Raw genomic sequence first — 22,777 nt, 5'->3', positions numbered from 1 at the left:
ACTACAGGCCAATATCTTTGTTAGAAATTACCGGAAAACTACTGGAAAAAAAATTACATTCAAGACTTATAACCTTTTTAACACAACAGGGGAAAACTAACAATAGACAACATGGATTTATGCCCAATAGAAATACCCTAACTGCAATAGCTGCAATAACGGAAATAATGGCGATAGAAAAAAGCAAGGGGAACCAGATCAATATAATTTGAAGGGAAGTTTCTAAGGCTTTTGATAAAGTTTGGCATTTGGGCTTAAAATATAAAATAGTAAAATTGGGACTTAACGAACACTTACTAAGAATATTGTGTAACTATTTAGATGATGGGAGAGCACAAATTCAAATTGGAAACCTTATGGGAACTATGTTTAATCTTGAGAGTGGAGTACCTCAAGGAGGATGCCTTTCTCCAACACTATATACAATTTATACCTCAGACACACTTCAACTAACCCCTTTTAGCGAATATGTAATATTTGCTGATGATATTACTCAAATAGTATCATACCCAGAAAAATCAACCCAATTTATGGCACGCTACACGGTAAGAGCGATAAAAAAACATAAATGACTTTGAGAAAAAATGGAAAATCAGGACAAATAAGAACAAGTTCAAGATAATACCGATAGCCAAGATCAAAACAAGTCCAGTAATAGTCGACCAGGAACTATACCCATACGACACTGAAGGCAGAATGCTTGGACTAAAACTAACAAAAAGAGGATATATAACATACATAAAAGATAAAGAACGAGAGATTAGAAGAAGATTATAAAAAATAAAACGTTTTAAGAATCTTAGCATAAATAACAAAAGAAAGATTTATATAGTCCTTGTCAAATCAATTATGGACTACCCACCCATCCCATTGAACACCCTAAGTAAAACGAGCATTAAAAGGTTCCAAACAGTACAAAATATAGCCCTCAGATTTATTTATAACATAAAATATACAGACCACATCAATAATGAACAGCTACACAAGAGAACAAACCTCCTAGCAATCAATGTAGATATACACAACAAAGCCGCAAATATTTGGAACAAAGTGACTGAACTCAACACAGAAACTTACCAAAACTGGATAAATAATATAGATAATGAAGTATTCCAAGAACACAGTTGCTTTAAATCAGCCAGGAAGAAAGTAAATGAACCACTTCCTGCCCCAATATACACATAAAACATTAATAGAGAGAATAAAAGATGAGAGTGACCTACCAGCTCCACTAAGAACCTGGCAGGCCTCTCCATACAGTATACTTTAGACTAACACAACTAACATCTAACTAAACACATTAGGAAAACAAATGTGACTACCCTCCCAGCTACACAAGGACATGGGCGGGCTCACTAACTACACCGCAGTATAAAAAAAAGTATAATAAGCAGCACTATATAAATAAACCAATATTAATACAAAGGTCTGACGACCCAAGGGAGCAAAACAAAGATTAAACACCAATAGGGAACATGAAGCGATCTGGTTGAGCCCAGATTCTTTCTACTCTTACTATATTTCAGTTTCACCACTTTTCTTCAACCCCTATTAATCTTCTTTCACTTCATAACTCATGACTCCGCCGCCCACCGTATGAGAACAAAGCAGATGTCAGTGGCAGACATTCCTGTTGCCCGAAGTGTGATGCATTATGCCGGGCAACTACTTTTGCTGCATCTGTGCTAGCCAGAACCAAGATTACACAAGCTGTGAATGTGCATGAAACAACCGCCGACGTGTGGGATGCAGAAAGGGAAACAATTGTCTGAATCCCCAGGGCAGGGAGCCGTCACAGAAGGACAAATTGGATATCGTCCGGACATCACCGTCCGATGATACCCTGAATGTTAGCAGTGAGTCCACTCAGTTTGAAAATATAATGTCAACAATTGCTGCTCCAACATTTGCAGAAGTCCACGAGGTGAACGACAAACAGCCACCACAGTGGAATGGCATGTTGTTGGAAAATGCTAATAATGGGTTAAAGAAACCTACTCAGAAGTTGTCAGGTGGTCGCCATTAACTTTTATGAACCACCCAAGTGTGCAGCCACCAAAGAAATGATTCGGGAGATGACTCGCCTCATAATCGAGTACACTCAGGACTGCTTCCTTGCCCCATTACCTCTTCAAATACTGGCAATAATACCCCATCTATTCTCAGAGGACACACGAAAGGATTAAGTACAAAGAAAATGTGGCAGCAATGAAGAGAAGATTGACAATGTGGCAGAAAGGGGCAAGAACACTGCAGGAAAGTCTAAAATTCATCGGAGATGAAAAGCAAAACTCCGAGGATGTTGCCAGAAAGTTTGGAAACAAGTTGAGGCTGAGAAAAGTGTCCTTGGCGGTAAAATCTCTCAAATAGAAATCTTCCGGTGGTGTTCTGCCAATAAACAGAGAGACATTACAACAACTGAAGGAAAAACATCCCCCTGCAGATAATAACAGGTGGGATGGTGTGGAAAAAAGCACTGAAAACAAAGGGAGGGGCAGACCCTTCAGGCTTGGATGCAGACGGTTGAAGAGTAATCCTCAGCACTAAGAAGTTTGACGCTGCAGCAAGTGATCTCTGCAATGCCACCGCCGCCCTAGCAAGAAAGCTAGTAACCTCATGCTGCCATCACCTACACGCTCTAACGTCCTGCCGCCTCATTCCCCTGGATAATGGAGGTGGTAAATGATGATGTCAGGGCAGATACAGGGAACCTGAAAGTATGTGCGGGCCACCACGCCGGAGGGGGGGAGACTGTCATTCGCGCCATGAGAAAGATATCTGAGCAGCGTGATTGTGAGGCAGTACTCCCAGTTGACGCTTCCAATGCATTCAACATAATCAACGGCGAAGCTACACTGCACAACATCAAGATCAAGTGTCTAAGCTTTGCAATGTATGTTGAAAACACCTATAGGAACCCATCAGACCTCTATATAACAAGCTTCAAGGCTTTAAAAAGAGATACCATCATACAGTCAACTGAGGGAACAATGCAGGGGGACCCTGTTGCCATGGGAATGTACGCACTACGCCTATCCGTGCTCCAATACGCAATAAAATTTGAAACAACCGCGATCGAGCAAGTGGCTTATGCTGACGACCTTAGAGGAGCAGGGAAAGTGGGGTCATCAAAAAGTATTGGGACCTGATAACATCACGTGGTCCACAAATAGGGTACCACCCAAATGCCAGCAAGCCCTTCCTCATTTTGAAGCCAGAACATTATGAACGGGCAGTGTAGGTGTTCGGTGGAAGCGAGGTTAAAATAAAAAAGGAAGGCCAAAGACACCTAGGTGTGGTAATCGGCACAAAGGATATCAAGACCGAGTACGTAACAGGAAAGATAAATGAGTGGGTGAAGGAAATCCATGCTCTGTCTGATATTGCTAAAAAAGAGCCACATGCTGCTTCTGTGGCATTCATCCATGCGCACTATCCCGAATATCGGACTCCTCCTCCACCCTCTGGAGGAAGCCATCAACGTCATTTCTTTCCAAAATTAGTGAAACACCTTCACTTAACCCCAGCAGAAAGGTCAATCCTTGCACTACCACCGAGACTGGGAGGAATGGGATTGACTAATCCAGAGGAGCTTGCTGCCACCGAACATCAGAACTCAGTCAAGCTCACAGCAGCCCTCACTGAGCATATAATAACTCAGAATGCAGCAAGTCAGGTGGATACCAGCGAAGTAAACAAGATTCGACGGTCCATTACGACTGAACGACAGCACACCCAAAGTGATAAACTGCAACAACTGATGCTGCAAGTGCCAGAGAACTTGAAAAAAAAGTAGCTATAGCGCAGGAGGTGGGCACCTCGAACTGGCTAACATCGTTACCGATAAGGGTAAGAGGTTTCAGTCTTAATAAACAAGAATTTACAGATGCCATTGCTCTAAGGTATGGTAGGCCAGTAGAAGGTTAGCCCTCCCAAAGCGCATGTGGCTCTTCCTATGACATCGACCACGCCATGGTGTGCAAGAACGGGGGCTTCGTATGCATGAGGCACGACGAAGTAAGGGATATCACAGAAAATGTGTTGAGGGAAATCTGTCATGATGTCAGGACAAAACCGATCCTCCTTCCATTGGACGGTGAGAATCTCCATCACAGGGCTTCAAACATATCCAACGAAGCCCGTGTGGACGTCAGTGCTCGAGAATTCTGGACACGTGGACAGCAAGCCTTCTTTGACATAGGGATCTTCAATCCCATGGCCGGTGTCACCGTAGCCTAGCTCTCAATGCTGATCACAGGAGGAACGAGAATGACTAGATCAGGGCATATGGGGAGAGAATTCTGAATGTTGATCAGGGCAGCTTTACTCCTCTGGTGTTTACAACCTCAGGCAGGATGGGACCAAGTTCAAGATGTTTATAAGCCAGACTCGCGGAGGTATTATCTGAACGGAAGACGCAGCCCAGAAGTAACGTTACAGCTTGGTTGAGATGTCGACTAGCCTTCTCTCTGCTTAGGTTGGCATTGCTCTGCCTCAGGAGAACGAGAGCATCGGCCCCAAAGCCGACAACAGTCGCTGATATTGACTATGAGGCTACTGTCACTGAATCCCGCATAGATCTGCTGCTCAACTAATTTAGCACAGATAGGATAGCTATTTATGTATTAGGCTATTTAATATTAAGGTAATTAAATGGTGGCGAAGGTATGGCTATTGGGGGAGGCTGGAGGCCATATAAAAAAAAAAAAAAGTTTTAGTAGGTGGTGGTAGTAGTACTATCAGGTGGAAGTATTATCAGGTGGTAGTAGTAGTAGTAACGGTGGTGATAGCAAGTAGTAGTAGTAGTGATGGTGGCAAGTATTAGTAGTAGTAGTATTGCTTAGGGAAGGTAGTGATAATGGTGTATGTATGGCCAACTGGCTGAGCTGAACAGTGAGCTGGTGATCGTCAGTACAGCGACAGCGGCGCGGCGGAGGAGGAGGGTCCGTGCACGCTCTCCCTCACTACCTAAGACCGACCGAAATACACCACCACATCTTTCCCGACCAACCACTTATGAAGGGCATACCATAACCAAGCATGCCTGAACATATGAAAATGTCCAAAATTATTACTTGTTGAGAACTGAGTGACGTAAAAATATTCCTACGAGTGTTTGTTACTCATTTTGTTTTGGTTGTAAAATAAAGTGTTTGTGAGGGGAAGTGAACATTTAAAACAAGAATATCATCTCATCTCTTAACTAAACTTTGATTTTATTATTTATTTCAAAATATTAAGTTATAATTCATTAACTTTTTGAATTTCGATATATCTAATAAAACCAAGACAAATTTCAAAGTTGTGTGAGAACATCTTTGATCTAGAACAATCTGTGTGACCCACCACCATACGACCAACTACTGTGTGACCCACCACCTCCGACCAACGACTGTGTGACCCACCACCGTGAGACCCACTACTGTGTGACTCACCACCGTGAGACCCACTACTGTGTGACCCACCACCGTGAGACCCACTACTGTGTGACTCACCACCACACGACCAACTACTGTGTGACTCACCACCTACGACCAACGACTGTGTGACCCACCACCGTGAGACCCACTACTGTGTGACTCACCACCATGAATATTCTACTGTTATTAGCTGTTCTCGGAGGTAAGAGTTGCCAATAAAATTTCAAGGTAAATTCCCACACGCTGAATTTAAAGTGACTACATCTCCTCACCCCTATCTCCACTACCCTCCCTACTACGAAACCCTAACTTCATTATCCTCCATGCTACACACCCTTACCTTCACTATCCTCCCTGCTACACACCCTTACCTCCACTACCCTCCCTGCTACACATTTCTACCTCCACTACCCTCCCTGCTACACACCCTTACCTCCACTACCCTCCCTGCTACACACCCTTACCTCCAGCCGCCACTCCCTGCTACACACCCTTACCTCCACTACCCTCCCTGCTACGCACCCTTACCTCCACTACCCTCCCTGCTACACAGTTCTACCTCCACTACCCTCCCTGCTACACAGTTCTACCTCCACTACCCTCCCTGCTACACACCCTTACCTCCACTACCCTCCCTGCTACGCACCCTTACCTCCACTACCCTCCCTGCTACACAGTTCTACCTCCTACTACTACTACTTTTCTATCACTCGTTATCAAGTTTGACGATCATCCAGCTATGATACAATGATGTGAGTTATTTAGGATGTCACCTATTTTGGTGAGTTATGAGGTGACTAAAGAGGCCGATATGGGATAGGCAGAGTCGATCATATTCGTTGCACATGTGGAGGGCTGGATCTGGTGCGGGAGGGACGGTGGCAGCCTCTTTCCGGCGTTGGCGTTTGTCTGCCGCGGTTTGCAGTCGGGCAAACTCGAAAGTATTGACACCATCACGTGTGGTGCTCCTCCAAGCGTTACGATGTGGAGTAATCGACTCCCAGTTGAAGGGGTCGATTTGGCACTTTGTCAGTCCTATGTAGTTGTTCATGGATACTGGTAGCCCCTATGCTCCTACAGTTGGTGTCATCGAGAATACTGGCATTTGTTTTCTTGTCTTCCCAGCGAACACAGAGGATGGAACGTAGATTACGTTGGTGAAAGTTTTGAAGTGCCTTGAGCTGCTCCACAAAACAAGATCATGACAACACAATTAGCAACATTATACTACCACAAGACAAAACCATGACAACACCATTAACACATAACACTACCACAAAACAACACCATGACAACACCATTACCACCGTAACACTACCACAACACAACACCATGACAACACCATTAACAACATGACACTACCACAAGACAACACCATGACAACACCATTAACAACATGATTCTGCCACAAGACAACACCATGACAACACCATTGACAGCATGATACTACCACAAGATAACACCATGACAACACCATTACCACCGTAACACTACCACAAAACAACACCATGACAACACCATTAATAACATGATGCTACCACAAGACAACACCATTACCACCGTAACACTACCACAACACAACACTATGATAACACCATTAATACCATGATACTACCACAAGACAACACCATTAAACCCATGATACTACCACAAGACAAAACCATGACAACACCATTAAAACCATAACACTACCACAAGACAACACCATGACAACTCCATTAACACCATGATACTACCACAAGACAACACTATTAACACCATAACACTACCACAGGACAGCACCATGACAACACCATTAACAACATAATACTACCATAGGACAACACCATTACCACCGTAACACTACCACAACGCAACACCATGACAACACCATGACCACCGTAACACTACCACAACGCAACACCATGACAACACCATTAACACCATAACACTACCACAAGACAACACCATGACAACACCATTAACACCATAACACTACCACAAGACAACACCATGACAACTCCATTAACACCATGATACTACCACAAGACAACGCCATTAACACCATAACACTACCACAGGACAACACCATGACAACACCATTAACGACATAATACTACCATAGGACAACACCATTACCACCGTAACACTACCACAACGCAACACCATGACAACACCATTAACACCATAACACTACCACAAGACAACACCATGACAACACCATTAACAACATGATTCTGCCACAAGACAACACCATGACAACTCCATTAACACCATGATACTACCACAAGACAACACCATTAACACCATAACACTACCACAGGACAACACCATGACAACACCATTAACGACATAATACTACCATAGGACAACACCATTACCACCGTAACACTACCACAACGCAACACCATGACAACACCATTAACACCATAACACTACCACAAGACAACACCATGACAACACCATTAACAACATGATTCTGCCACAAGACAACACCATGACAACTCCATTAACACCATGATACTACCACAAGACAACACCATTAACACCATAACACTACCACAAGACAACACCATGACAACACCATTAACAACATGATTCTGCCACAAGATAACACCATGACAACACCATTACCATAACACTACCACAACAACACCATGACAACACCATTAACACATAACACTACCACAAGACAACACCATGGGAACACCATGACAACACCATTAATAACATGATGCTACCACAAGACAACACCATGACAACACCATTACCACCGTAACACTGATGCTACCACAAGACAACACCATGACAACACCATTAACAACATGATTCTGCCACAAGATAACACCATGACAACACCATTACCACCGTAACACTACCACAAGGGAACACCATGACAACACCATTAATAACATGATGCTACCATAGACAACACCATTACCACCGTAACACTACCACAACACAGCACCATGACAACACCATTAACACCATGATACTACCACAAGACAACACCATGACAACATGATACTACCACAGGACAACACCTTGACAACACCATTAACAACATGATTATACCACAAGGTAACACCATAACAACACCATTAACACCTTGATACTACCATAAGACAGCACCATGACAACACCATTAACACCATGATATATTGGAAGCCCCTCGAAATCGAGGATGGCCGGCCTAGGGCCTCCTGGGCGTGAATTTGATGAGGTGTAGAAGATTTTTTTAGATTTTTAGATTGCCCCAGAGGGGGTTAGTTTATTGGGCACCTCTGTACATCCTGTGCAAGGTAAAGCGCAGAAGCGTTTAAAGTGCCCATCTGGGAAGCATGTGGAGCTCATGCTTGCCTTTATGACTCATGTAATAAGGGCGTAAGAGCTTGAAGGGTCATGGGTTTTGTCAGCAAGTTACATAAAGTGACAGAATGATGATTGTGTGGGGGGAAATTGCCGGTATAATTTATCTGTTTATGGCAAAGCGTGGCAGGTCCCTAATAATGTCAAGTGCCAGGCCATAGGCATTGACAATATTGAGGGACATACCTTTTAGTGTGATTGTGATGGCGTGTACGTCGGTAGTGTCGGCTTCAAGGGGGACATCGAGTGGTTGGTAGGGGACGCCCTTCATGGCGTAGATACGTAGTCCACTAGCATGTCCGCATGGTGGTCAATTGATGTGGAGAACTGGAGAGGATGGGCCCCAGGTGCCGGCATGACGGGAGTGGGGAGGGGGGGTAGCCGGGGTGGTGTCCTCGGGTCCATGAGCGCGCGGTGGGTGGACGGGGACAGCCGGGCATGGGGCAGACTCGGTGTGGACGCCAGCAGTGGTGCCAGGCGGCGGTGGAGTAGGCCGTGAGCATGAGGGGCACACAGGGGGACTACCAGGTTGTGTCAAACCAGAAAAGGGGGTGACTGGGTAGCAGCTGGAGGCAGGGGTAGTCTGAGTAGGTTGGAGATGACGGTACAGAGTGTATCAAAGAGTCTTTCAATACGGTTGGTAAATTCGTGTGAGAGGGATATGATCTGTGTGGTGTCACCGGAGGGGGGTTGTGTGGAGGCACCGGTGGGAGCACGAGGCCTGACAGCGTCAGAGTAGAGACGGAGAGTAGGCCCAGTTGTAGTTGAGTTAAGGGACGGCTGGGATTGCTGTGTTGCAGCCAGGTGAGGTCAGGCAGGGGCAGGTGTTGTTGAAGAAGGCGTTGCTGGAGACAGAGAAGACGCAGAAGGATTAGGCTCAGTAGGCTAGGGGAGAGGTTGAGATTGACGCAGCCTTCGGGGAGGCTTTTCTCCTGGGACAGACGGACGTTTGGGGCATTGTCGTGAGTCAGCAATGTGCCAGGCACCACAATTACAACACCTGGGGTCAACAACATAGCCCACACGACCTCCATTGAGGTGGTCTTTGATTTTTTGGGGCACAGGCGGCAGAGTTATGGTTACGTGAACAGAAGCGACATCTGGGACGATCACGTTGGCAGCAGATGACACAAAAAGCAGGCCCCCCGGGTGACATGTTCAACGTACAGTGGTTGGGCACTCCCTTCCATTTAACTATGACAGCTGCTTGTGGGGTCTTCCATCGGTAGTGTTGACATACACTGAGTATACGTGGATTAAAGTTACGAGCATCTTCGACTTCAGTGTACAGGGAGAACTGTTTAACTAGGATGTGGCAACATTCCGCTGCGTCAGCAGATGGAGGCACGAGGACAACCCCGTGAAATCCAACAGTACCGAGTGTTTCATAGATCTCGGGTGTCTGACACTTGATAAAGTTACGGTTCTTAACTTTTCGGAATTGAATGGTGAGACCGTGTTGTCTCCAATACTTTGTTTTCCAATTAAACCGTGCTTCAACGGTTTTCAATAAGTCCTTGGGGAAATGCAGATGCAAATTACTTGGTTGGTTGGCAGAGGGGTGGGTGTCGACTGTCGAGGGGAGAGCTGCCCTTGGCATTGGTGTTACCACTCCGGCAAGTGTCTCCCATAGAAACATTACTGTTACTGTCACTATCACTAAGGTCTGACTCTTGCAGGGTGTGGGATGCACTATGACTATCCGTTTCAGAAATGTCTGTATCCATGAGAGAGGGGACGCCTCTTCTGGGGCGCTTACGCCGACCCCGCCCCCCCATCGCTGGCAACACTTGCCGGCGAAAGGGTAGGTAGAGACTGAGGTGGCCTTTGTGTGATGATCGGGAGGACAGGAGCATCTATGGGCACACGTCTGTCCTCTTACGTGGTCAGACCGCGACTGGTCACTAACACACTACTTTGACCTCCACAGTGGCAGTAAATAAGGTCGAAGGTCAAGGCCTCATCCCACCTCCCCCATTAATCACGGATCAGCCATACTTTGACTCCACAATGATGACCAATCACACGGCGCATGTTGGCAGAGAGGCGGAGCTACACTGCCGGGTTCACTCCATACGTAACAGAACGGTAAGTGTGTAGGAATGTACACACACACACACACACACACACACACACACTCACACACTCACAAACACACACACACTCACACACACACACACTACATATTCCATTATTTACATCTTAAACAAAGTACAATGTACACATATCAAAAACTTCAGAATATACAGTACAAAGTGTATTGTACTTCACTCGACCTGTACTGTGTTAACTTAGTAATGTACACTCCAGTTTATGTGCACATTGAGAAAGTATAAATATTAATGTAACCTAATTCAAACCAAACCTAATCTGACCTAGTCTTATCTAATCAAATATAAGCTAATTTGACCTAACCAACCCAAACCAAACCTAGTCTAACCTTATCATTCTAATCTAACTAACCGAACCTAACCTAACCGAACCCAACCTAATCATAACAAAACTTTTACTCCCCAAAATACTGCATTACTTTTAAACTTATGGTAATTATATGCAGACTCTGACAATCTCCCTGGGACAATGTAGATATATTTCCACAAGGCACTCAAGGCACTTTGAGGCACTTAGACTAATGGTAGGCACTTAGCTGAGTGTCGTATTGTAAGTGAAATAAAGTAATGGCACTGTAAGACACTATAATACACTATGCGGCAATATGAGTGACAAAGAGAGAGAGAGAGAGAGAGAGAGAGAGAGAGAGAGAGTACATATAACTCAAAATACTATTCTTCTATCAGTCTTCACTATATCAAACACCCGCCTTTACTGATCTGACGTAATGTTTGTGTCTCGTGTGAGAATGTTTATTTATTGCTTTAATGATGTTTTAACTGAGCTAGTGTATGTATGTATGCAGTATGTATGTATGTATGTATGTATGTATGTATGTATGTATGTATGTATGCATGTACAATTATGCTTGGAGACATACGTGGAGAAGACACACACACACACACACACACACACACACACGTATTCCTAACCAGATGTTCTCCTCTATCTAGGTATCATGGATGAGGGGCAGAGATCTCCGTATACTGGCAGTGGGGCGCTACACCTACACAACAGACCTACGTTACGAGGCCTTACACCAGCAGGGAACAAACCAATGGACTCTGCGTATTAAATCTGTACAGCCTCGTGACCAAGGAATTTATGACTGTCAGATCAATATAAAGCCAGTCAAAGCTTTTACCATCTACCTGAGAGTTTTGGGTGAGTGAGTGTGTGTGTGAGAGAGAGAGAGAGTGAGAGAGAGAGAGAGAGACAACTTACATTCCCTTATCCTTCCACAGAGCCGAAAGGAGAAATTTTAGGAGCGCCCGACCTGTATATTCAAAAGGAGAGTATTATTAACCTGACCTGCATCTTGCACGGCCTTCCTGAGCCACCAGCCTACGTCCTTTGGTACCACGAGAATAAGGTAGGTTGTGGTAGGTTGTGGTAGTTGTTTGGGAGTCATGGTAGGTTGGGGTAAGTTGTAATAATACTATAGGTTTGTGGTGGTGGTAAAGGTTGTGGTAGTAGGTTGTGGTAGGTTGTGGTAGGTTCTGGTAATAGTGTATAAATTGTGGTAGACATACACACATGTATACACGCACACTAAACACACACACATACACACAATATCTGTATAGACTAGCCCTAAAACCATATGCTACTGCATCCTAACATATCTTTACTGTATTCTACTGTATTCTAATGGATTCTAACGTATTCTACTGTATTCTACTGTATTATAATGTATTCTACTGTATTATAATTTATTCTACAGTATTCTACTGAATTATAATGAATACTACTGTATTCTACTGTATTCTACTGTATTATAATGTATTCTACTGTATTATAATTTATTCTACAGTATTCTACTGAATTATAATGAATACTACTGTATTCTACTGTATTCTACTGTATTATAATGTATTCTACTGTATTATAATTTATTCTATTGTATTCTACTGTATTATAATGTATTCTATTGTATTCTACTGTATTATAATGTATTATAATGTATTCTACTATATTCTACTGTATTATAATGTATTCTACTGTATTATAATGTATTCTACTGTATTATAATGTATTCTACGGTATTATAAGGTATTCTACTGTATTCTACTGTATTATACTGTATTATAATGTATTCTAATGTATTATACCGTATTATAATGTATTTTATTGTATTCTACTGTATTATAATGTATTCTAATGTATTATACCGTATTATAATGTATTTTATTGTATTCTACTGTATTATAATGTATTCTACTATATTCTACTGTATTCCATTATATTCTACTGTATTATAATGTATTCTACTGTATTATAATGTATTCTACTGTATTATAATGTATTCTACGGTATAATAAGGTATTCTACTGTATTCTACTGTATTATACTGTATTCTAATGTATTATACCGTATTATAATGTATTTTATTGTATTCTACTGTATTCTATTATATTCTACTGTATTATAATGTATTCTACTGTATTATAATGTATTCTACGGTATTATAAGGTATTCTACTGTATTCTACTGTATTATACTGTATTATAATGTATTCTAATGTATTATACCGCATTATAATGTATTTTATTGTATTCTACTGTATTATAATGTATTACAATGTATTCTACTATATTCTACTGTATTCTATTATATTCTACTGTATTATAATGTATTCTACTGTATTATAATGTATTCTACTGTATTATAATGTATTCTACGGTATTATAAGGTATTCTACTGTATTCTACTGTATTATACTGTATTATAATGTATTCTAATGTATTATACCGTATTATAATGTATTTTATTGTATTCTACTGTATTCTATTATATTCTACTGTATTGTAATGTATTCTAATGTATTTCAGAGCATCAGCTACAGCAGTAGTCGAGGGGGGGTGTCAATTATCATGGAGAGAGGACCCACTACCATCAGTTCTCTGCTACTCTCCCGGGCGAGGCTACAGGATACTGGGGAATACATTTGTGTCCCATCTAACCTTAACGCTGTCAGGGTGATGCTGCATGTTTTGGATGGTGAGTGAGTGTGTGTGTGGGGGGGGGTGCAATACCATGTGTTTACTAACTTGTGTGTGTGTGTGCGTGTGTGTGTGTGGGGGGTGGGGTGCAATACCATGTGTATACTAACTTGTGTGTGTGTGTGTGTGCGTGTGTGTGTGGGAGGGGGGGTGCAATACCAACCGTGTACTAACTTGTGTGTGTGTGTGTGTGTGTGTGTGTGTGGTGTTCTGGCTCAGTACTTGGACCATTATTATTTATTATATACATAAACGACATAGATATCGGCATAGACAGCACCATAAGTAAATTTGCTGATGACACTAAAATAGGACGTGTTATTAAATCTGACGAGGACTCGGCAAAACTACAGGAAGATCTAAACAAATTTTTCGAATGGTCTGAAAAATGGCAGATGAAATTCAACGTCGACAAATGTAAAGTACTCAGTATAGGAGATGTAAACAGGGAAACCAGATACCAGATGAACAACGATGCCATAGAGAAATCCGACTGCGAGAGAGATTTAGGAGTAATGATAAGTAGGAACCTTAAACCAAGTAAACAATGTGTTTTTGCTCGTAACAAGGCTAATAAAGTACTTGGGTTCATACAAAGGAGTGTTAGTTACAAGACTAGCGAGGTCATCCTAAAACTGTATCTTGCTCTTGTGAGACCACACCTGGACTACGCAGTTCAGTTCTGGTCACCGTATTACAGAATGGATATAGAATCCTTGGAAAGAATTCAGAGGAGAATGACAAGACTAATCCCGGGCATTAGGAACCTTGAATATAGAGACAGGCTAAAGCATCTTAATTTGCACTCCCTCGAGAGACGTAGAGCGAGGGGCGACCTGATAGAGGTGTATAAGTGGAAGGCAGGGCTAAACAAAGGGGACATTACAAAGGTACTCAAACTATCCAACCAGGAGCGAACTCGTAACAATGGTTTTAAATTAGATAAATTTAGATTTAGGCGTGAAATCGGTAAACACTGGTTTGGAAACAGAGTAGTGGATGAATGGAACAAGTTACCAAATATCATCATTAACTCGAATACGCTGAATAGCTTCAAACATAGGTTGGATGCTTATATGAGCAATAGGGGTTGGGTGTAAACGGGACTGCCCAGTATGGGCCAATAGGCCCGCTGCAGTTTCCTCCATTCTTATGTTCTTATGTTCTTATGTGTGTGTGTTTGTGTGTTTGTGTGTGTGGGGGGGTGGGGGGTGCAATACCATGTGTGTACTAACTTGTGTGTGTGTGTGTGCATGTGTGTGTGTGTGCATGTGTGTGTGTGTAATAATAATAATAATAAACGGTTGCAGCCGGTGGCTGAAAATATACAGACTTACATTGGAATTAGACATAATGATATAATATGCATTGAATACATTTACAGGGCTGTGCAGTACATAAATCAGGAGTTGTTTATTATTTTAACAATAGATGGGATGGTACTGTTCTTATATCTATCAGTGAGGGCTCTTATGGGCTGAATTTTGTTGTAGTGGCGGACTGCGCGAGTTGGGTGGGGGGGCTGCAGGTGGCAGGAGGTGGTGATGGCGAGGGTGGTGCAGTAGTCCACGGCCAAACCTTTCCAGTGCTTGGTGGTGGAGGTCACTGAGGGATGGCATTTCCAGGGTGGAGAGAGCGTTGGTGTAGCCGGAGTATTCTGCGCCGAGCATGATTCTGCAGGCCCTTTTCTGTACCTTCTCTAGCTGACGTTGTTGGGTAGAGTTGAGAGAAGACGATCAGGGTGGTGACGCATACGTTAGTTTGGGGAGAATAAAGGCGTTGTAGATGGTCCTCAGCTCTGGCGTGGGTGTACCAAGTGACCTACGTCTTCGTAGCATGTAGAGACGGTAAGAGGCTGCTTTGACTGTGTTATTTACATGGGCCTTCCAGTCAAGTTTGTTGTCTATAGTTACACCCAGGAGTTTGGCAGACTGCACCAGCTGGAGAGGATGGGCACCCACTGTGACTGCTGGGGCTTGCACTGGAGTGGTGGCAGTATTGATGTGCATGACTTCGGTTTTGGTGTGGTTGATGGTGACCTTGTTCTCTGTAGTCCATGCCTGTAGCCTGTCCAGGGTGCCTTGGAGCGGTGAGTAGTCTGGTGCGGTGTTGTCCACTGAAACCCCCACAGTGCAGTCATCCACGTACTTCCACCTGTGAGGAGTGTCCGATAGAGCGTCGTATGTGTGTGTGTGTGTGTGGGTGGGGGTGCAATACCATGTGTGTACTAACTTGTGTGTGTGTGTGCGTGTGTGTGTGTGGGAGGGGGGTGCGGGTGCAATACCAAGTGTGTACTAACTTGTGTGTGTGTGTGCGTGTGTGTGTGTGTGTGTGTGTGTGTGTGTGTGTGTGTGTGTGTGTGTGTTTGTGTGTGTGGGGGTGTGGGGTGCAATACCATGTGTGTACTAACTTGTGTGTGTGTGTGTGTGTGTGTGTGTGTGTGTGTGTGGTGGGGGTAATACAAGTGTGTACTAACTTGTGTGCGTGTGTGTGTGTGTGTGTATGGGGGTGGGGGTGTGCAATACCATGTGTGTACTAACTTGTGTGTGTGGGGAGAGGGTGTGCAATACCATGTGTGTACTAACTTGTGTGTGTGTGTGTGGGGGGGGGAGGGGGGAAATACCATGTGTGTGTGTATTAGATAGAGCAAATGTGTGTATCAGTAATTATTGTCAACATTTTCAGGTGAGGAGCCAGCAGCTGCTAAGAACAGCACCTTACCTCTCTCTCATCACCCACCTCTACCTGGTGAGGTCTCTCTCTCTCTTTCTCTCTTTGTTCAAGGCATCATACTCAAGGGTTTAAACCATCATACTCAAAGGTTTAAGTCATCATACTCAAGGTGTTAAGTCATCATACTCAAAGGTTTAAGTCATCATACTCAAGGGTTTAAACCATCATACTCAAAGGTTTAAGTCATCATACTCAAGGTGTTAAGTCATCATACTCAAAGGTTTAAGTCATAAAGGTTTAAGTCATCATACTCAAGGGTTTAAACCATCATACTCAAAGGTTTAAGTCATCATACTCAAGGGTTTAAACCATCATACTCAAAGGTTTAAGTCATCATACTCAAGGGTTTAAACCATCATACTCAAAGGTTTAAGTCATCATACTCAAGGTGTTAAGCCATCACACTCAAAGGTTTAAGTCATCATACTCAAGGGTTTAAACCATCATACTCAAAGGTTTAAGTCATCATACTCAAGGTGTTAAGTCATCATACTCAAAGGTTTTAGTCATCATACTCAAGGGTTTAAACCATCATACTCAAAGGTTTAAGTCATCGTACTCAAGGTGTTAAGTCATCATACTCAAGGGTTTAAACCATCATACTCAAAGGTTTAAGTCATCATACTCAAGGGTTTAAACCATCATACTCAAAGGTTTAAGTCATCATACTCAAGGGTTTAACCCATCATACTCAAAGGTTTAAGTCATCATACTCAAGGGGTTAAGCCATCACACTCAAAGGGTTAAGTCATCATACTCAAGGGGTTAAGTCATCATACTCAAAGGTTTAAGTCATCATACTCAAGGTGTTAAGTCATCATACTCAAAGGTTTTAAGTCATCATAGTCAAGGGGTTAAGTCATCATACTCAAAGGTTTAAGTCATCATACTCAAGGGGTTAAGCCATCATGCTCAAAGGTTAAGTCATCATACTCAAGGGGTTAAGCCATCATACTCAAAGGGTTTAAGACATCATACTCAAAGGGTTAAGTTATCATACTCAAGGGGTTAAGTAATCATACCCAATGGGTTAAGTCAACATACTCAAGGGGTTAAGCCATCATACTCAAAGGGTTAAGTACATCATACTCAAGGGGTTATGTCATCATACCCAAGGGGTTAAGTAATCATACCCAATGGGTTAAGTCAACATACTCAAGGGGTTAAGCCATCATACTCAAAGGGTTTAAGACATCATACTCAAAGGGTTAAGTTATCATACTCAAGGGGTTAAGTAATCATACCCAATGGGTTAAGTCAACATACTCAAGGGGTTAAGCCATCATACTCAAAGGGTTAAGTACATCATACTCAAGGGGTTATGTCATCATACCCAAGGGGTTAAGCCATTATACTGAAGGGGTTAAGCCATCATATTCAAGGGGTTAAGTCATCATACTCAAGCGGTTATGTCATCATACTCAAGGGGTAAAGCCATCATACTCAAGGGGTTAAGTCATCATAATCAAGGGGTTAAGACATCGTACTCAAGGGGTTAAGTCACCATACTCAATTTTAAGTCATCATAATCAAGGGATTAAGTCATCATCTCAAGGAGTTAGGTCATCATACTCAAGCGGTTAAGTCATCATACTCAAGGGGCTAAGTTATCCTAATCAAGGAGTTAAGCCACCATACTCAAGGGGTTAAATCAACATACTCATGCGGTTATGTCATCGTACTCAAGGGGTTAAATCAACATACTCAAGGGGTTAAGCCATCATACTCAAGGGGTTAAGTCATCATTCTCAAGGGGTTAAGCCATCATACTCAAAGGGTTAAGTCATCATAATCAAGGCCCTCATACTAACAGGGTTACGTTATCATACTCAAGGGGTAAAGTAATCATACCCAATGGGTTAAGTTATCATACTCAAGGGGTTAAGTCATCATCTCAAGGGGTTAACCCATCATACTCAAAGGTTTAAGTCATATTCAAGGGATTAAGCCATCATAATCAAGGGGTTAAGTCACCATAATCAAGGGGTTAAGCAATTACACCTAAAGGGTTAAATAATTCACTATCTTCTACCCCTTTCCACCAGGCGAACACCCTGGGGCTGTACATGCCAACGCGAGCAGTCAGAGCCTCAACAGTGATAGAGAGAGCAGGGGTTGTGGGAACAGCCATAACTACTGTCACAATGTTTATGTTTTGCTGTGTACATCTATAGTGGTCTGCTGTGTGTTGAGAATATGTGCATTCGGATGGAAGGTGGTATCTTTGTGAGAAACAGAGACAGACAGAGAGAAAGAGAGACAGAGAGCGACAGTAAGACAGGAAGCGACAAACAGACAGACAGATAGACAGTACAAAGAGACACAGACAGGGAAATAAAGGGAGAACGAATGTGTACTTTTGAGTGTGTGTGTGTGTGTGTGTATGTTACAGTCCTATGCACGTAAATACATAAGAATGAACAACTTGTACAACTGTAACACAAGAATCTAAAAATATATATAATTTAATAATACGAGTCTTTCAATAATCTAACCTAACCTAACCTAACCTAACTTAACCTAACCTAACCAAACCTAACCTGACCAAATCTAATCTAATATACTATAGGACTAGCCGTGTGTGTGTGTGTGTGTGTGTGTTCTGGGCAGCCGAGACGGCACAATCGTTTTACATCAAATTTGGTGGAAAAATCGCAAAAAAATCGTAGAGTGGAACAAACCTGGTCCCATATCAATGGTTTCTTTAGGAAGCCATTACATAACCAAATTATTTACGCTGGAAAACGATGCAAGTCTAAGGACTTGGCGCACCCTCATTCGCTGTACGCTGTCAGCCCACGATTGCAGTTGTCGTACGGCTCCCTCCACCTCCCCCCACTTTTTTCTAAGCCTACTTTTCTTTAAAATGTTGTTTGGATTAGTAAAGGAAGGAAGATGAGTAAATGGAAGAATAATAAAGAAGGGGGAAACAGAAAATAGATAGATATAACAGGTGGGGGGAGCTGAGTTTCATCATGCGTCTGGGTGAGCAGTTTCAACCTTACCAAACGACCTTACAGCTACAGTGTATACTTATTCCTGTGGCTCATGGAAAAGGAGAAGAGATAAAAAGATAATAACAGGAATGCATGGAGAAGATGACAACAATAGACACAGGGTGAATATAGACAGTGAAACAGACAGGAGGTTGACAAAAATAGACAGATTCATACATGCACAAATAGACAATATGGCAGCTAACATGACAGACAGACAGCTGACTGACAGGTTCACATTAGACAAACAGGCAGACACACGCCAATAATGGATAAGACAGACAGATTTGACGACACAAAGAGTACAGACGGGCTGACAGTCAAACACCATGCAGACGAAAAGACAGTTAGGATGGCAATAGACAGGACGGATAGACTTGAGACAGATTAGAAGGCATTTATAAACAAGAATAACACCAAATTGACCATAGCTGCGTCAGTGAGGGTAGGAGGTCTTACATCCACCAGCGTAAATAATAAGACGCGTTGAAAACTAACACCCTCGCGCGGAAAGAACATCGATGGTCGGTCAGTCATGTGAGATGGGCCTAAAACTGACTAACGTACATGATGACCATGATGACTTAACACAGGTGATGACTTAAGCAGATGATGACTATTCTAACCAGAATTAAGGTCACTTCTCTTCATAATATAATTTATCTTGGAATGATCATGTGTGATTCATAATATTTATTTTTATGATTTTAACCTCACCTTATGGCTAATATTTCTTTAACTAATTATTCTAACCTTTATTCTATTCCTTCTTATAGTTTATTAGATACTGTAAGTATCACGACCACGACCATGATTATAACAACCACGACCATGATTATAACAACCACGACTATGATTATAACAACCACGACCATGATTATAACAACCACGACCATGATTATAACAACCACGACCATGATTATAATAACCATGAATATGATTATTACAACCACGACCATGATTATAACATTCATGGCCATGATTATAACAACCACGACTATGATTATAACAGCCACGACTATGATCATAACCACGACTATGATTATAACAACCACGACCATGATTATAACAACCACGACCATGACTATAACAACCACGACCACAATTATAACAACCACGACCATAATTATAACAACCAGGACCGTTTGGAAAACGATGTTAGTGTACGCCTCGGTAAACTGCACCACCGGACTCGCCACCGGGCATGAAGGGCCCACGATCACTTGTCTAACCTATCCTATTAATGGATGTCATTTTTATCTCTTTCAAACCACTGAGACTGAGAAGTGAGTGTGTGTGTGTGTGTGTGTGTGTGTGTGTGTGTGTGAGAGAGAGAGAGAGAGAGAGAGAGAGAGAGAGAGAGAGAGATATCATAAACCTTCAATAGTTCATAAAAGACGATGTACATGTATACGTTGCGTCTATGTCTGACTGTGAGGCTATGAACTACTATGAGGGAGGGAAGAAGGGGGTGGGGAGGGAAGGAAGGAAGAAAGAGGAGAGGAGTTTTCTCAAATTAGACCAACATATTGGACATTGACTCTGAGTATATTCTCCACAACACAACTTAAGTGGAAAAATTACTCTTACGATGTTTTTGAGAATCTTAGTCGAGTACTGAGGCAGATGATGGCTCAAGTTGCTGGGCTACGTGGGTATGACGTGGCTATATTCATGGTGGGAAGAGAGAAAAGTGAACCAACATCATCCAGTCGGGAATATGAGAGAGAGAGAGAGAGATATGTTTACACAGGTAGGCAGGCAGTTAACGAAGAGGTTCAGTGTGAATGGTGTTGTGTTGACAGTACAGTCGATGGAGAGAGGGGGGAACGAAGAGAGGGGGGAGAGAGAGGAGGAAGAAAGGGGAAGAGAAGAGGAAGAGAGAGAGGGGAGAGGAATGTGATATTGTTGATGGAGATGAAAGGCTATACCTACCTACCTTTATCACCCCCCCCCTCACCTCCCTCTCACCACCACTCCCTTTTCCTCCCCCTCACCCTCTCCTACCTCACACATACTGTACACACAAAATCTTTTCCGTTGCAGAACAAACACACACACCCTTGTTTTCTACTTAACTTCTGGCCCATTGTTTTGTTTACTGACCTTCCTTGTTTATTATTCACCTTTCTCCCTCTCTCTGTTTCTATACCCTTTATATTTTGGTATTTCAGAGAGACCTTATCTGGAAACTAGATCCGACGCACGCACACACACACACACACACACACACACACACACACACACACACACACACACACGCATGATAACTTGACCACTGAAGGGTCAAGACGTACCTGGCGCTCCTCTGGGAGCGGCCAGGTCAACTGTTATGTTGGCCCATACCAACTCCCTCCTCCCTACCGGAATACCAACTAGTTCTCGCCAGAAGTTACAATTTCATTTAGGAAAAGAATGGAACAAGTGTTGAACAGAGGTGAACAGTGGCAAACAGTGCTTAAGTCAGTGACAACAACTCAACAGTAACAGCCGAGTCGTACCCAAGTTAACCTTCACACAGTGAGAGTCCCGGGTACCCAGTGATAAAAGCCCGTGAGACCCAACAACAACCAGAGATGTGTTAATCCGTCCACGATAGGAAGGCCTGGGACCACACCTCACTCATATAATACCATCTGTGAGGGAATTACTACACCACCTGAGGTCCCTCATAACACCATCTGTGAGGGAAATACTACTCCACGTCAGGTCCCTCATAACACCATCTGTGAGGGAATTACTACTCAACGTCAGGTCCCTCATAACACCATCTGCGAGAGAATTACTTCACCACGTCAGGTCCCTCATAACACCATCTGTGAGGGAATTACTACACCATGTCAGGCCCCTCATAACACCATCTGTGAGGGAATTCGTACACCACGTGATGCCCCTCATAACACCATCTGTGAGGGAGCTACTACACCACGTGAGGCCCCTCATAGCACCAGCTGTGAGGGAATTACGACACCACCTGAGGTCCCTCATAACACCATCTGTGAGGGAAATACTACTCCACGTCAGGTCCCTCATAACACCATCTGTGAGGGAATTACTCCACCACGTCAGGTCCCTCATAACACCATCTATGAAGGAATTACTACACCACGTCAGGCCCCGCAAGACCATCTGTGAGGGAATTCGTACACCACGTGATGCCCCTCAT

At 43.0% G+C, this 22,777-nt stretch overlaps 1 protein-coding gene across 2 annotated transcripts; it reads left to right on the top strand.

Annotated features, from left to right (window-relative positions):
- The first annotated feature begins 4,928 nt into the window (after positions 1 to 4,928).
- On the top strand, positions 4,929 to 19,056 carry LOC121863600 (zwei Ig domain protein zig-8-like). Of its 2 annotated transcripts, XM_042362326.1 has the most exons (7): positions 4,929 to 5,622; positions 10,699 to 10,856; positions 11,834 to 12,044; positions 12,125 to 12,252; positions 13,712 to 13,880; positions 16,568 to 16,630; positions 18,661 to 19,056. In XM_042362326.1, the coding sequence occupies exons 1-7, from the start codon at positions 5,589 to 5,591 to the stop codon at positions 18,843 to 18,845; spliced, it is 948 nt and encodes a 315-aa protein (XP_042218260.1). In that variant the 5' UTR covers positions 4,929 to 5,588; the 3' UTR covers positions 18,846 to 19,056. The 2 variants fall into 2 exon arrangements, with proteins under 2 accessions (XP_042218260.1, XP_042218261.1); XM_042362327.1 differs by lacking the exon at positions 16,568 to 16,630.
- The last annotated feature ends 3,721 nt before the right edge of the window (positions 19,057 to 22,777 follow it).

This window comes from Homarus americanus, unplaced genomic scaffold, assembly GCF_018991925.1.
Source record: "Homarus americanus isolate GMGI-L3 unplaced genomic scaffold, GMGI_Hamer_2.0 scaffold41366, whole genome shotgun sequence".
Taxonomy (NCBI): domain Eukaryota; kingdom Metazoa; phylum Arthropoda; class Malacostraca; order Decapoda; family Nephropidae; genus Homarus; species Homarus americanus.
The sequence above is the reverse complement of the archived record's forward strand: the minus strand, read 5'-3'. Positions and strand labels throughout refer to the sequence as shown.